The 16,144-nt window shown below is 31.5% G+C and overlaps 1 protein-coding gene across 1 annotated transcript; it reads right to left on the reverse strand.

The window, feature by feature from the left end:
- Window positions 1-11,364: 11,364 nt before the first annotated feature.
- Window positions 11,365-12,702, reverse strand: LOC139425099 (uncharacterized). Its single transcript, XM_071178151.1, has one exon. It carries the CDS (start codon window positions 12,700-12,702, stop codon window positions 11,365-11,367), a length of 1,338 nt encoding a protein of 445 aa, XP_071034252.1.
- Window positions 12,703-16,144: the final 3,442 nt, after the last annotated feature.

The raw sequence follows: 16,144 nt of genomic DNA on the forward strand, positions 1-16,144 counted from the left end.
TTATTCTCAAGGTTATAGACATTAATTGCTAGTGACTTTTATGTTGTTTTCCAATATTTTAATTTACTGGTGTTTTCCATTATTTTAATGGAACTTTTTTTTTTCAATTTATGCCTGGTAGTAAAAAAAATTTTTTTTAGTTGAATAACAACCATTTATTCTGAGAATTAGCTTTTAGAATTAAGGAAAATAAGAGTATAAAAACAGAGAGTAGACTGATTTTAGTTACTGAGGTAACTAAGTTTCTATTAGTTTTTTAGCACTCAAATTCCGAAGTCCTTTGTATTTTTGTGGTTCACCGTATAAAAAGTACCCTTAATATGTATTTTTAAAAGCGTTTTTCAAAAATGAAGTAAAATGGTATAGACATCATAAGTCTTAAATTAATACCAAGAAAATATAAGAAAAAAAATTCTATCAAACAGAAAAACTGAATTGCAACGAATCAGTAACTAGAGTAAGACTGAAAGTTTGATCTCCAGAAAATAAACCCAGAGAGTTTGAATAAATTAGACAACACTTTCAAGTTTTTGTTGCAATCTGACTAGATTTGATGTTTTTATTCCGCTTTTATCACTGGTGACTCGACAGATTTCGATAATTTGTTGTTTGTTTCTTTCTAACTCATTTTAATGTTTCGTATGCTTATGTTTTCCAACTTCATTTTAGAAAAAGGAACTTTAGAACACATCTTTGGTTATTTCAAAACTCCTGTGTACAGTTATGAGTTAAGGAAATGAATTTTTGACTTGTGGGTATTTATTTTGATATTAATATAAGAAATTGTATAAGCTATTTGTAAAGTAAAATAAAAATTGGACCAGGAAATACAAAATCTTATTAAATAAATATGATTAATTTTGTCTCTTAAGAAAATTTCTAACGTAATAACGAACTAATGTAAGCTAAAAATATTTCTAATAACTAATGTAATAACGAACTAATGTAAGCTAAAAAAATATTTTTAGGAAGAGAACTGTAGTTCTCTTTCGAAACATTACACGAAATTGCTAAAATAAAAAATTAGTAGGAATATAATTTAAAAAATGTGCTTTTTTGCCAAAATTGTTTTGCGGTGAATCCAACAAATGCGATTGAAATTATGTGGTGTTAGTAAACAAACGAAAAGAGAAAAATTGAATAAGTAAATAAAACTGTAACAGGGAAAAGTAAATGAAGAACGTGATTACATGCACTGAGCACTGTTAGAATTTTCCTTTGAAAATCACAGTTAAGTACCCGGCAGCAGTCTGTCCATTCAATTATCCTGGCCCATTAAAGTAAAGTTTATGGTTTAGAACTTTTTTTACCTTTACGGTTTTGAAACAGTTTACAACTAGTACGGTCTAAAAACCATAAATACAAAATTATACGTTTTTTGTTTAACCATTTTTAACTATCATGATTTCAAAACCTTAAAAAGAAATTAACTTGACACTGGAGCTGCGATGCTGCCATCAATGCGCGAGTGAGAGTATCTTATTCTAACAATCCAGATAACAGTAAATTGTGATGTGTACAGGACATTGGAAACTCTTGAAGTATTTAAGGACAGGTAGGAGATTTTGTGGTATCAACGTTGGTGTTCGACCACCTCCCGTTCTATCAGTCAAGAGGTTGAAAGATTAACCCATTTGGCTATAATATGTACCCAGCTGCTAGGTTGTTGCTGTTGTCGTCGCACTACAGCGGCACAATGGGCTATTGGTGATGGTCGGGGAAACATCCCTGAGGATGATCCGAAGACATGCCATCACAATTTTTATCCTACGCAGAGAGGATGGCACCCCCGCTTCGGTAGCCTGACGACCTGCACGTGAAGTCGAGCACTTTTCGGTAGAACAGTTTAACGAGGACCAATATCGTAAACCCTCGGTTTCAACGCAGACAGATCCAAGTTGTCACCCACCCGCACACTAACCACAGCCAGTGATGCTTGACTTCAGTGATCTGCAGGGTATCGTGTCTTAACGATTAGTACACTGCGGGACCCAGCTGCAACGAACTAAGTGGTTTCATAAAGCGGGATTAGTTGGTGCAATATAATTATGGCTATTCAACCGTATTAGGTGGAAGCAGTTGATAGGCGATATTACTCACAGTTGACAGTTTGAATACCACCTTATTTCTGGCTATTTGACTGTATCGTTTGAATATGGCAAAATAACAATTTGATAAATTGCTATTTATTCATTTTTTCCGAGACATTTATAACAGTGCGAACAAATTTAGTTACACGAAGTAAATTTGTAATACATGAAATTAAAAACAAAAATCAATATTTCAAGTATTTTCAGACAAAAATCTTTCACTATAAATGATACCTTACAATTCAACTACTCTTACCGTACTCTTCCCCCTTCTTTTAGAGAAATAAGGGTGATTGTCTTCAAGACAGGCAACTATGGTATTTTTATCCGATGTATTTTCTTACGATAGGTTGAATGACGCCAATCCCAAGGCGATGTTGGGTTTTATAAACATAAAATATGTGTTATTGTTTTAAGCTGACAATGATTATGCCAAACGATACAAAAGCTGAAAATATCGTTTGATTTTTTAAGCTTACTATGTTTATGGCAAAGTTAAAAGAGCAGAAACTCCCGTGCTATTTTTCTAAGCTTACTATGATAATACCAAACGATACAAAAGCACTCAACAAAGTAAAAAGATTTGCTTTCGTGTAAAATAAAACAGAAGAACCTGACAATGTTACGTTAGGCAAATCAACAAGTTCTTTCAAATGGGATTCTTTTAAAAGCAAAGCTTTAGAATTAGACTTTACACGAAGCTTCATGTATTCAGCGTAAAATGCATCTCTGACATTCTGCATTTGAATCGGAATCTCATCAGCACACATGTAGATTATAATTAAGGAAGCGGTGTAATACATGAAGTAAAAACCATATTCAAATAAAAATATTGCATGTGTTAGCAACTCTGGTTCTGGGCTTGCAAGAAATGAAGCAAACGGCATAAACATGTAGCAAATACAACTGGCGCACATGTAAAAAGAACTGTGAGAAAAGGTTTTTTGCATTCTTTTCAAGAAGTGGATTATGTCAGCATATCTTTCAGTCAGTTCATATTGGTTTTGCCGTGTAAGAAAATCTTGGGAATTGAGGGATTTTTCAAAATCTGTTAAATATTCTCTCTGTAAAGACGCAGCGGAATGACAGAATTTTATAAAAATTGATAATATTATTCCAAAGCCAACCAATGGAAATGCATATAGCACATAGACGTTGACAGCAAGGCAGAATTTTGATAGAATTTCGTTATCGATTTTAAGTTTAAACATATAGTTATAAGAGTAAATAACGGCGTATTTCTTCTTCATTATTATTAGAAAAAGAGTATAAAATACAATCGGAACTATAATAACTGTGCTAGCCAATAAATCCACTCCTCTCGTTTTCCTTAATCCTTCACTTGATGTTTTAAATTTTTTAATGCTATTCATAAGAAGAAGGATGTCTTTCTTTTTTCTTTTCAAACAATGATAAACTAAAAGTTGGAAAATGAATCCAAAAACTCCGCTTAAAGTTGCTCTTACATCCAAAGTGTTATCAACTGTAGAAATTATTGCCAAAATAGTTGAATCTAAAAACGCAAAATGTAGCAAAATGATATAAAAGTAAGCAATCGCTTTTACTGACTTCGATTTTGAAGCAAATATTCCTATCGAAATTAGACAACATTTAAGAAAAGGCGTATTATCAACAGATTGTGAACAGAATTTTTCCTTACATGTATCAACAGAAATTTTCTGCATTTCGATTTTTTTAAAAATATTTATTCTAAATTTCACTGTAATACGAAAAAACGCAATCATGAAATTTCCTTAACTTTTGATGAAATCATGCAATTTGACCGGGATATGAACCAAGCGTGAAATTGAAGAATTTGAAATCCTTTTAAATATTTATTCCAAATTTCACTGTAATAAAGGGACACTCAGTCATGAAACTTTTTCTGTTATTGACGAAATCTTTTACTGGGAGATGTTCCGAGCGTGAAATCAAGGAATTTACAATCTATTAAACTATTTATTCCAAATTCTACTGTAATCAGTGAATACTCAGTCATAAAATTTTCTCCTCTTTTGATGAAATGTTTTCCCAGTAGATGCTCCGAGTGTAAAATTGAAGAATTTGCTATCTTTTCTTATGGAAGGATACGAGTTTCGACAAAAATTTTCAGACGTAACTCATCAATTTACATACGTCATAAGGATAAGTATAAAAAGAACAATGTGATAGAACGAATATTCTGTAACGGCCGGAAAACCTGCTTGTCTAACTTCGCGATACCTTCAATCCCTTATCACACAATGCAAAGGATTTGAAAGAAGATGAACTAATTAAGATAAAAGAAAAGTGCCCGAAGTGATTCCTGTATTCACGCAAATGAATATCAATTTTTTCAAGTATTTGAGATTTATCGCTTCATCGAAAATCCCGTGATTTTGTGAAGAAACTATAGTCAAAAATAACAAAAAAAACAACTCAAAGATTTCTGAATTTTCAAACAAGATAGTTTCGTACCTGATGAGCTAATAATGAATTATTTTGTAAGAAAAACAAATTGATAGCATTCATGTACAAGGTGATGTATCAAAATAATATGTTAATATAATTTAAATTGTCTTAAATGGATCGCGTGATTTTAGCACTCAAACCGAAAAGAAGAATGCAAACAAAATTGCATTGTGTTTTTTAATCAACATAATAATCATGTCATGTCTCCTTAGAAAAAATTCTTAGCTGAACTTACAAATGTTTTTCCGAAGAAATGAAAAGGAAATTAAATGTATATTCAATAAATCAATCCCTTTTAAACTAATATCTACTTAATAAATTAAAAAAAGTATTATTTATTACTTTATCGATCGTCCTAAATAATTCTCAAATTATTTATAAGAGAAAGAAGCTTATTCGCAAGGTTATGGACATTAATTGTTACGTACGTTTTTGTATTTATTTATTTTTTTAAATATTAAAAAAAAATTTAAAATAATAATTTTCTGAAAATTGATCAAGCTGGTGTTCTTCCAATATTTTCCTGTAAGTTTTTTTTCTAATTTATGTCTGACTGCAAAAAAAAATTTTTTTAGTTGAATAACAAACATTTATTCTCTTAATTAGCTTATCTGATGAATTTCGAAATAATAAAGGAAAATAAATGTAAATAGCCTGATATTATATATGCTGATTTAGCCTGATTTTATTTGCTGAGGTAATTAAGTTTCTATCAGTGTTTTAGTAGGGGAGAGTGGGGCCAATTGTAAAATTTTTTACTTAATTATTTTTAACTAACAAAAATTCCTATATATTATTAGTATTAATTGACAGACAAGCAAAGTAGACTATCCTCTACTAGAAAAAAAAATAAATACCTTATGTTAAATGTTATTATATTAGTTATTAGCAATTTTTGACAGTCGTGCACTTGTTACAATTGTCCCCTCATACGGGGTCAATTGTAACAGTTCATAAATTCAACTAAAACATAGTTAATTATACATATTATCATAGTTGTGATATATTTCTTTATTGATCAAAATATCTGTGATATTTTAGGAGTAAAAATAATAATGAGCAGAGACCTAAAGGGTTAAACTTTTAACTTTAAGGGGTTAAAAATTTTAATTTATGCTGTGAAAGGTGACAAATAAAATAATGCACATGCAACATAATATAAATGATATAGGAAACTATTGGTGGTTCTTAAAGAGTTAAGTAATGGTTTGTAAACATAAGATTATTTATTTTCAGCAGTTACAATCGTCCATTTACTTGTTGTTACAATCGTCCCCAAGACGCCATTTCAGCTTCATTTGTTAAAAACAATGCTAGTTAATTAACAAAACTAATCTTTTTTTTTTGAATGTTAATTAAGGTGTCCACTTACATATTCGGTTAATAATTTTTATTTGTTTAAACAAAATTACTTTGATGCAATATAATATTCTAATGCCAAAAAAGTACTTACGTAGCGGGAAAATATCTTTTGTGATGTAACTCTTAACAAAGTACATAAAAATAGTAGCCAGCAGGGGTGTACATGTAGACTTATTAAATACACCTTGTGCGCTACCTAGGAACCAAATCTAGAACCCGACACTCGAAATTTTTGCTCTATTACAATCGTACCCTGTTACAATTGACCCCACTCTCCCCTACTCAAATTCCAGCGTCCCTTTGTATTTCTGTGGCTCTCCATATAAAAACCAACCCTTAATATGTAATTTTAAGAGGTTTTTTCAAAAATGAAGTAAAATGGTTTAGACATTATAAGTCTAAAATTAATATCAAGAAAATATTTAAAAAAAAAGCAAATCTATCGAACAAAAAAAATTGAATTGTAGCGTGTCAGTTACTAGAAAAAGACGGAAAGACTGGTTTCCAGAAAAAAAAACCAGAGGGTTTGAAATCAGAAACAATACCAATTATTTGTTACAATCAAACTAGACTTAATGTTTTTATTCTGCTTTTATCACTGGTGATTCAACAGATTTTAACAACTTTTTTTGTTTCTTCCTAATTTGATTCAATTTATCTGTTGTTTATGTCTTTTTTACTTGATTTTTGAAAAGAAACTTAAAAATACACATTTCGTGGTGGTTATTTCAAAACACCTGTGTACAGATATTAGTTTAGAAAATTAATCATTAATTGGTCAGTATTTATGTTGATACTAATATAAGAAATTGTATAAGCTTTTTTTTGAATGAGTAAAATAAAAATCAGATCAGAAAATATAAAATCTTATTAAATAAAGATGATTAATTTCAATTTTTAAGAAAATTTCTAACGGAATTTAAAAGCCTCTAAATAAAAAAGCACACAGTAGAAAATTTTGGTGTGTAGTTGCCCCCATTTTTGGCGTAGTAAACTAATGTAAGCTAAATATATTTTTAAGAAGAAAACTGTAGTTCTCTTTCAAAAAATTACATGAAATTGACAAAATAAAAGAAATTGTCAGAAAAAGAAAGTACTAAAGATGTGCCGTTTTCAACGAGATGTTTTTGCAATGAATCCATCAAATTGATTCAAATGCGCCTGAAATTATGCATTGCCACTAAACAACTGAACAAAAAAAAAAAAATTTAAAAAAAAACTATAACTGGGAAAAGTAAAGGAAAACCGTGACTACATGCACTGTAAACAATCTTAGTTTACCTCAACACTGAGTATGGTTTCAACTATGTACCAAAATGTATGCAGTGCAGTTATAACAAACAAACAAAGTAGTGCTTTTTCTGAATGTTCAATATTTTAGATAATTTCAGACAAAAACCTTTCACTATAAGTGATACCTGAAAATTCAACTACTTTTTTCTGTACTCTTCCTCCTTTTCTGTGAAAAATGAGGGTGAATTCCGGAAGAAAATTAAATTTCTTCCAGACAGGGAAGTGTGGTATTTTTATACAATGTACAGTCTTACGATGAGTTGAATGACGCCAATCCCGAATAGATACAGGGTTTTATGCACATAAAATATCGCGTTATTGTTTTAAGCTTACTATGCTTATGCCAAACGATGCAAATGCTGAAAATATCGCGGTATTGATTTAAGCTTACTATGCTTTGCCAAACGATGCAAAAGCTGAAAATATCGCGGTATTGATTTAAGCTTACTATGCTTATGCCAAACGATGCAAAAGCTGAAAATATCGCGGTATTGATTTAAGATTACTATGCTTATGCCAAACGATGCAAAAGCTGAAAATCTCGTGTTATTTTTCTAAACTTACTATGATAATACCAAACGAAATAAAAGCACTCAACAAAGCAAAAAGATTTGCTTTTGTGTAAAATATAACCGAAGAGCCTGACAATGTTATGTCAGGCAAATCAACAAGTTCTTTAAAATGGAATTCTCCTAAAAACAATGCTTTAGAATTAGACTTTAAACGAAGATTAATGTATTCAACGTAAAATGCGTCTCTGACACTCTGCATTTGAATCGGAATCTCACCAGCACACATGTAGATTACGATTAAGCAAGTGGTGTAATACGTGAAGTTAAAAATATATTCAAGTAAAAGTGCTATATGCGTTAACAACTCTGGTTCTGGCCTAGCAAGAAATGAAGCAAACGACATGAACATGTAGCAAATACAACAGGCGCACATGTAGAAAGAACTGTGAGAAAATGTTTTTTGCATTTTTTTTAAGAAGTGGATTATGTCAGCATATCTTTCAGTCAGTTTATATTGGTTTTGCCGTGTAAGAAAATCTTGTGAATTGAGTCATTTTTTAAAATCTGTTAAATATTCTCTTTGCAAGGACGTAACAGAATGACAGAATTTTATAAAAATTGATAATATGATTCCAAAGCCAACCATTGGAAATGCACATACTACGTACAAGTTGATAACTAGGCAGACTTTTGATAGGATTTCGTTATCGATTTTAAGTTTATGCATATAGTAATAAGAGTAACTATCCACGTATTCCTTCTTGATTATTATTGGAAATACAGTATAAAATATAATCGGAACTATAATAACTGAACAAACCAATAAATCTACTCCTCTTGATTTCTTTAATCCTTCACACGATATTTTTAACTTTTTCAATTTTTTAATGACATTCAAAAGAAGAAGGATATTTTTCTTTTCTCTTTTCAAAGAATGATAGGCTAAAAGTTGAAAAATTAATCCAAAAACAGCGCTAAAAGTTATTCTGACAACCGAATAGTTTTCAACTGTAGATGTAATTGCTAAAACAATTGTATCTAAAAGCACACAATGTAGCAAAATCATGTAAAAATAAGCAATCACTTTTACTGAATTCGATTTTGAAGTAAATATTCCTATCAAAACTAAGCAACATACAAGAAAAGACGAATCATCAACAGATTTTGAACAGCATTTTTTCTTGTGTGTACCAGCATAATCTTTCTGCATTTCGATTTGTCTGAAAATATTAATTCTAAATTTCAATTAATAAGAGGAATTTTTTTCCCGAGAGATGTTCCGAGCGTAAAATTGAAGAATTTACAATCCTTAATTATCAGAGGAAGCGGATTTCGACAAAATAATTTGGACGTAACACATCAATTAACATACGTCATTAGGAAGTATGAAAAGAGAAATGTGATTGAACGGATACTCAGTAACAGCCGGGATTTGAAGCCGGAAAACTTGCTTGTCAAACCTCGTTATACCTCCAACCCCGTATCACACGATGCAAACGATTTTGAATGCAGATGAAATAAGTAAGATTTAAAAAAAAAATACCCTAAGAGATCCCAGTATACACACGATTGAATATCAACTTTTTCCAAGTATTTAAGATTATCGCTTCGTTGAAAAACACGTGATTTCTTGAAGAAATTACAGTCAAAAATTACAAAATACAGTTCAAAGATTGTTTAATCTCCAAATTGTAGAGTTTTGCATCTGAGATTGTTCTAAAAGTGAATTATTTTGCAAGGAGAACAACGTGATAGCTTTTATATATTAAGTAATATATCAAAATAGTATAATTTAAATAATTTAAAATGGATCGCGTGATTTTAAGATTCAAACTGTATAATCTCGTGCGTAACTAAATTGCATTGTTTGTTTTAATCAATATAAAAATCATGTCATGTCTCTTTATAAAACTTTTTTAAACTGAACTTCATAATGTTTTTCATAGCAAAGGAAACGGAAATTAAATGCGCATGCAATAAACCAATTCCCTTTTAATTATTATCTATGTTCGATACCAATTGATTGATTTCTATGCTGGTTCGTTTGATAACAAATGAATAAAATAGTTATAGGACTGTATTTAAGATTTAATTATCATTAATTCTACGAGCACGCTATTGCTATAAGATCAACAACTAATTTTAAACTGTTAGGGGTTACAAGAAACGGTGGCGAGGATGCTAAGACAAAGATGCCAAGTTGGCGCTATATTTTTGAGATATTGAACATCCACCCGCCGTTGAATTATATTCAATAAACATACAAATTAGCATAACAATAAAACATAAACATATTCCAATATAAAATTTACAAAGAGTGAATAGATGCTGTTGAATAGACACATGAGAAAATCAGCATACATATTTTTTAATTGTCCAATGGCAAAATACACAATTTACTAATACTACGTTTAACAATCCCCTTGCTTGTTTTAATCTCCGCTACTCTNCACAAAATTGTGTTTTGACATAATGAAGAAGTATTTTTTTTCTTTTTCAAAAATTTGGATTAGTTTTTTAGTTATCAGTCATTTTCTAAGAAAATCTATGCTATTTCGTCTTCAAATAAGAGCCATATTAAAAAATGCCTATCTCTTATAAATGTATGCTAATGCGAGCCTTACAATTGAAATATTAAATTTCGACAACTTAAGGTTCGCATTTGTTTACATTTATCAAAGTGGAGAAAAGTTTAACTTTTGTATTAAAAATGTGGCAACTTATTCCATACGTAAATAGAACGCTTTGCTTTGATTTATTTGTCGCTGTTCATAATTGTTATAATAAGTTTTTCTTCTTCTTTCCACGCTCTATTTTTTTTTCTTAAGCGAAGACGATAATTTTTGTAGCAATGTAGAAATAGAAATTGATACCATAAAAAATTATNCCATAAGTTGATTTGAAACAAGGGGTTTATGTTTAAAACAAACTATGCATTTATGTACAATTTTCCTAGCTATCGATCGACCACGAAGTGGCCAAAACCTTTCTCTAGTGCAATATAACAACGCTTGAGGTCCTAAATGGAGATTTTTGATATGCAAATGAGTCATTAACAATTTAGTGAAAGGATGGTCTGCAGGTAGTATAGCTGGATGTTTTTGAGAATAATTCAGAGCAGCATTATGCAAACGACCACCCACTCTGAGAATTTGATGACCATCAAGAAAAGGATTTAAAGAGTTAAGTTAACTCTTACCTGAAAAAGCCCTGCCCATGGAAATGACCTCTATTTCTTCCTTATAAGAGGATGCTTGTACATTTCTAACTAAAAAGAGCTCCGTCTCTTTAAGTTCATTAGAGGATAACTTACCAAATCTTTTGTTACCTGGATTTTTACAGTTGAAAATTAATCTGAAAGCATAACTTAAAACATTCAAAATTTTAGTATAATTATTGCTACGATTTAAAAAATTGTCAATTAAGTCAAGTTTATAAGAAGTTAGAAGTATTTTGGCAGAGGGTTTGAGTTCCTTTAAAAATTCACATTCTGAGGAGATTTTTTCAAAATCTACGGTAACGATATTCAGTTCTACTTTCAAAAAATCTGGTCCGAACCACCAAAGTTCAAGGGAGGCAATTTCCGAAGCATTCAGACCACGAGAGAGGACAGCTGCAGGATTTTTATCAGACGCAACGTGATTCCAATGGCAGTTCTAAGTGAGTTCTTGTATTAATTTAACTCGATTGCTGATAAAAGTCTTGAGTTGATCAGGTGACCGCGGAAGCCATGCCAACACAATTGTAGAATCTGTCCACAACATTATTTGTTGAATGGGCAAGGTTAGAGACTTAAGAACCTTGTTCAAAAGCTGTGCCAATAAAACACTGGCACACAATTCTAATCGAGGGATCGTGATAGGTTTTACTGGTGAAACGCGGGACTTGCTGCACAAAAGTCTCGTATATGATGTTTCTCCCGAAATTGTCTGCATGTACAGGAAGCCGTGAATCACGATTCCACTCTTCTCCCCCAAGTGACGAGATATTTGCATGTTTTCAATGGCAGGTAGAGTAGAAGCAAAACACTGCCAGTCCTTAGCCACTGAATCTGGAAGCGGTTCATCCCATTCCAACCTGAGTATCCAGAGTTTCTGGAGAAACAATTTAGCCTTGGTTAGAATGGGACCAAGAAATCCAAGGGGGTCGAACAAGCGTGAGATGGTGGATAAGACTTTTCGTTTGGTGTATGAGTCATGTATATTTACATCAACCTTGAATGTAGAATAATCTAAATTTGGGTTCCAGATAACCCCATGGGATTTAATGTTATTTGGTGGCTCACAAAAGAAATCATAGGCTTGGTCTCCTAATGGTATGGAATTAAGAAATTTTGGAGTATTAGTGCACCACTTGCGTAAGCTCATACCCGCTTTTTTAAACAGGTCCCTTAATTGTAGTAATTGAAATTCTAGAAAATCTGAACTACTTGAAAAAATGTCATCCATATAAGTGTCTCTAATTATTACAGCAGCGGCTTTGGGAAAGCTATCCCCCTCATCAATGGCTAATTGTTTAATAGTTCTGGTTACTAAGTATGGTGCACAAGAGGTTCCGTATGTAACAGTGTTAAGTTTGAAAGTTCGCACTGGGTCATTCACGCTGTTCTTCCAGAATATCAACTGTAAATTCCGATGATCAGGGTAAATCAAAATTTGCCTAAACATTTTAGAAATGTCAGGAGTGAACACATATGCATGTTGCCTGAATCGCAAAAGAATTGAAAATAAATCTTGTTGTATAGTACCGCCCTTGTACAAAATATCATTTAAAGAAAGACCCGAGGAAGCGTTAAATACCACCCTCAACTTAGTGGTTTTACTATCTGGGCGAAGTACACCATGATAAGGTAAAAAATATGAAGCGGTTTTATCAAGAGATTCTACAACTAATTGCATATGCTGCAAGTCAGCATATTCTATTAAGAATGATTTATAAAGTGATTGCAACTCCTCATCTTTTAACAGTTTTTTCCATAACTGATTTAAACGCATTTCGGTAACGGCTTTAGAATCATCGAGTGAAGGGGGATCCTCTTTCAAAGGCAACTGTACTATTTAACGCCCTTCATGATTTCGATAATGAGTACTTTTATATTGAGTTTCGCAGAGCTCAAATTCAACACTATGTTCAGCACAGGGCTCCTCAACAGTTTCTATATTCCAAAATGCTTGTAGCTGTTTATCAAGGCTTTCTGAATTTATATCTGAAGTAAGCGATAATCCACAATACACTCTATTTGCACTATTATCGGAGCTCCCCACGACAATGTAACCATATACAGTTTCTTGAAACAACCAATTACTACATGCCGATCGAAACTGATTAGGCTTTAAAATTTCAAAAAAGAGCTCGCAACATATAATTAATTCTACTTCTTTTTGTGTGTTAAACTCTGGATCAGCCAAATTAATGTCCGATGGAATCTTTATATTCGATACTTCAACTGGGTTAATTATCGTCAAATTTGTAATCGAAGGAAAAATTAACAATTCTAAAGATGTTGAAAAACTCCCACTATTGTTTTTATAGTTACAAAGGTTACCCTTTGTTTGATATTTACCGAAATATCGCTCAATCCAGAAACAGAGGCATTATTTTTTCTTTTTTCAACATTAAGTTATTAGCTAATTTTTGTTTACAGAAAGAAAAATGAGATGCGGAATCCAAAATCGCTCTGCATGGATAATAGTCTCCCAATTCATTTCTAATATAAACAATTGCAGTTGGCAAGAGAATATTTTGTTTCCTTTTTTAAACTAAATAATTTGAAAAAGTGTTCGAATGTTCTTGTGGGAATGAATCATGCACTTGCGAGACAGTTGTTTGATCGGCGCCTGGCATTGTAGAAACTGAGGAGGTAGGAGGCGGGAAAGAAATCTCATAAATATGCAATAAAGTGTTATGGCGTTTCGTGTAAACGAAGCATTATTCGATTTACAGTCTTTTCCTTTGTGATTATTCTTTAAGCAATTAATACACAAATTTAAACGTTTTATTTCATTAAATCTATCCGAAACCTTCATATTTTGAAAAGTGTTGCACTTATAAATCATGTGTGGTAATTTACAGATTACACAAGAGTTGGGATTATTATTCGAATTCAGGAAAGATTTACTCGTATTAACAGCTAGCTTATGTTTATAAATTGAAGTCGAAGCTGTTCGACTAATACTATCAAGAATTTGGCTTCTTTTTTCTAAAAATTCTGAAAACTTATCTAGTTCTGGTATTTTATTTGATGCGATTGTATGTTCATATTGTTTTCTAGTTTCTCCATCTACTTTTTTCAAAATGATGTAAAGCAAAAGTATGCCAGATAAATTATTACGATCAAAATTTAGAAGCTTTAAGGCTCTGATATTTTTCTTTAAAATATCTACCATGTTTCTAATATCTCCAGCTGATTCATTTGCAAGTTTTTCAATTTCCAAAATTTGATTTACGCAAGTCTCAGTGAGGAGACTTTTATTCTCAAATCTATTTTCTAATGCCTTTAAAAGTGACTCAAAAGAATCGTCAGCAGTTTCGAGACGTTTAGCGTCGCCCAGCAATGACGCTTTCAAATAATGCAGTTTTTGAGAATCATTTAAATCATTGTTTTTAGTTATAATGTTATCAAATTGAGATTTAAAATTGGGCCATTCATCAAATTTACCGTGAAATACCGATAGTGGTATCTCAGGTAATTTAATTTCTAGCTTTGTTTTCGAATCAGCCTGAGATATTTCATTTTCACAATTATTTATTGAAGGTTTAATCATCAAAGAGTTAAGAATATCTTTAATTCTTACCTCCAAAGCTTCTAGTCTGTCTACTGTTCCTTCTAAACCAGTTTCTATTTCAGTTATCTCTGGGTCACTTACATCTTTTAAACCGTAATATTGATCCTTCAATTCATCTACTTTTCGATATAATTGTGCAACACGCTTAAGCTTCACTTCTAATTCAGTTGGATTNAATTTATATCTGAACTAAGCGTTAATCCACAATATGCTCTATTTGTACTATTATCGGAGCTCCCTACGACTATGTAACCAAAAACAGTTTCTTGAAACAACCAATTACTACATGGCGATCGAAGCTGATTTGGCTTTAAAATTTCAAAAAAGAGCTCGCAACCTATAATTAATTCTACTTCTTTTTGTGTGTTAAACTCTGGATCAGCCAAATTAATGTCCGATGGAATCTTTATATTAGATACTTCAACCGGATTAATTATCGTCAAATTTGTAATCGAAGGAACAATTAAAAATTCTAAAGATGTTGAAAAACTTCCACTATTGTTTTTAATTGCAGTGGTTACCTTTTGTTTGATATTTACCGAAATATCGCTCAATCCAGAAACAGAAGCATTTATTTTTTCCTTTTTCAACATTAAGTTATTAGCTAATTTTTGTTTACAGAAAGAAAGATGAGAAGCGAAATCCAAAATCGCTCTGCATGGATAATAGTCTCCCAATTCATTTCTAATATAAACAATTGCAGTTGGCAAGAGAATATTTTGTTTCCTTTTTTATACTAAATAATTCGAAAAAGTGTTCGAATGTTCTTGTGGGAATGAATCATGCACTTGCGAGACAGTTGTTTGATCGGTGCCTGGCATTGTAGACACAGAGGAGGTAGGAGGCAGGAAAGAAATCTCATAAATATGCAATAAAGTGTTATGGTGTTTCTTGTAAGCGAAGCTGGAATTATTCGATTTACAGTCTTTTTACTTTGTGATTATTCTTTAGGCAATTAATACACAAATCTAAACGTTTTATTTCATTAAATCTATCCGAAACCTTCATATTTTGAAAAGTGTTGCTCTTATAAATCATGTGTGGTAATTTACAGATTACACAAGAGTTGGGATTATTATTCGAATTCAGGAAAGATTTACTCTTATTAACAGCTAGCTTATGTTTATAAATTGAAGTAGAAGCTGTTCGACTAATCTATCAAGAATTTGGCTTCTTTTTTCTAAAAATTCTGAAAACTTATCTAGTTCTGGTATTTTATTTGATGCGATTGTTTGTTCATATTGTTTTCTAGTTTCTCGATCTACTTTTTTCAAAATGATGTTAAGCAAAAGTATGCCAGATAAATTATTACGATCAAAATTTAGAAGCTTTAAGGCTCTGGTATTTTTCTTTAAAATATCTACCATGTTTCTAATATCTCCAGCTGATTCATTTACAAGTTTTTCAATTTCCAAAAATTTGATTTACCTAAGTCTCAGTGAGGAGACGTTTATTCTCAAATCTATTTTCTAATGCTTTTAAAAGTGACTCAAAAGAATCGTCAGCAGTTTCGAGACGTTTAGCGTCGCCCAGCAATGACGCTTTCAAATAATGCAGTTTTTGAGAATCATTTAAATCATTCTTTTTAGTTATAATGTTATCAAATTGAGATTTAAAATTGGGCCATTCATCAAATTTACCGTGAAATACC

The sequence above is a fragment of the Parasteatoda tepidariorum genome, chromosome 2 (genome assembly GCF_043381705.1).
Source record: "Parasteatoda tepidariorum isolate YZ-2023 chromosome 2, CAS_Ptep_4.0, whole genome shotgun sequence".
NCBI lineage: Eukaryota > Metazoa > Arthropoda > Arachnida > Araneae > Theridiidae > Parasteatoda > Parasteatoda tepidariorum.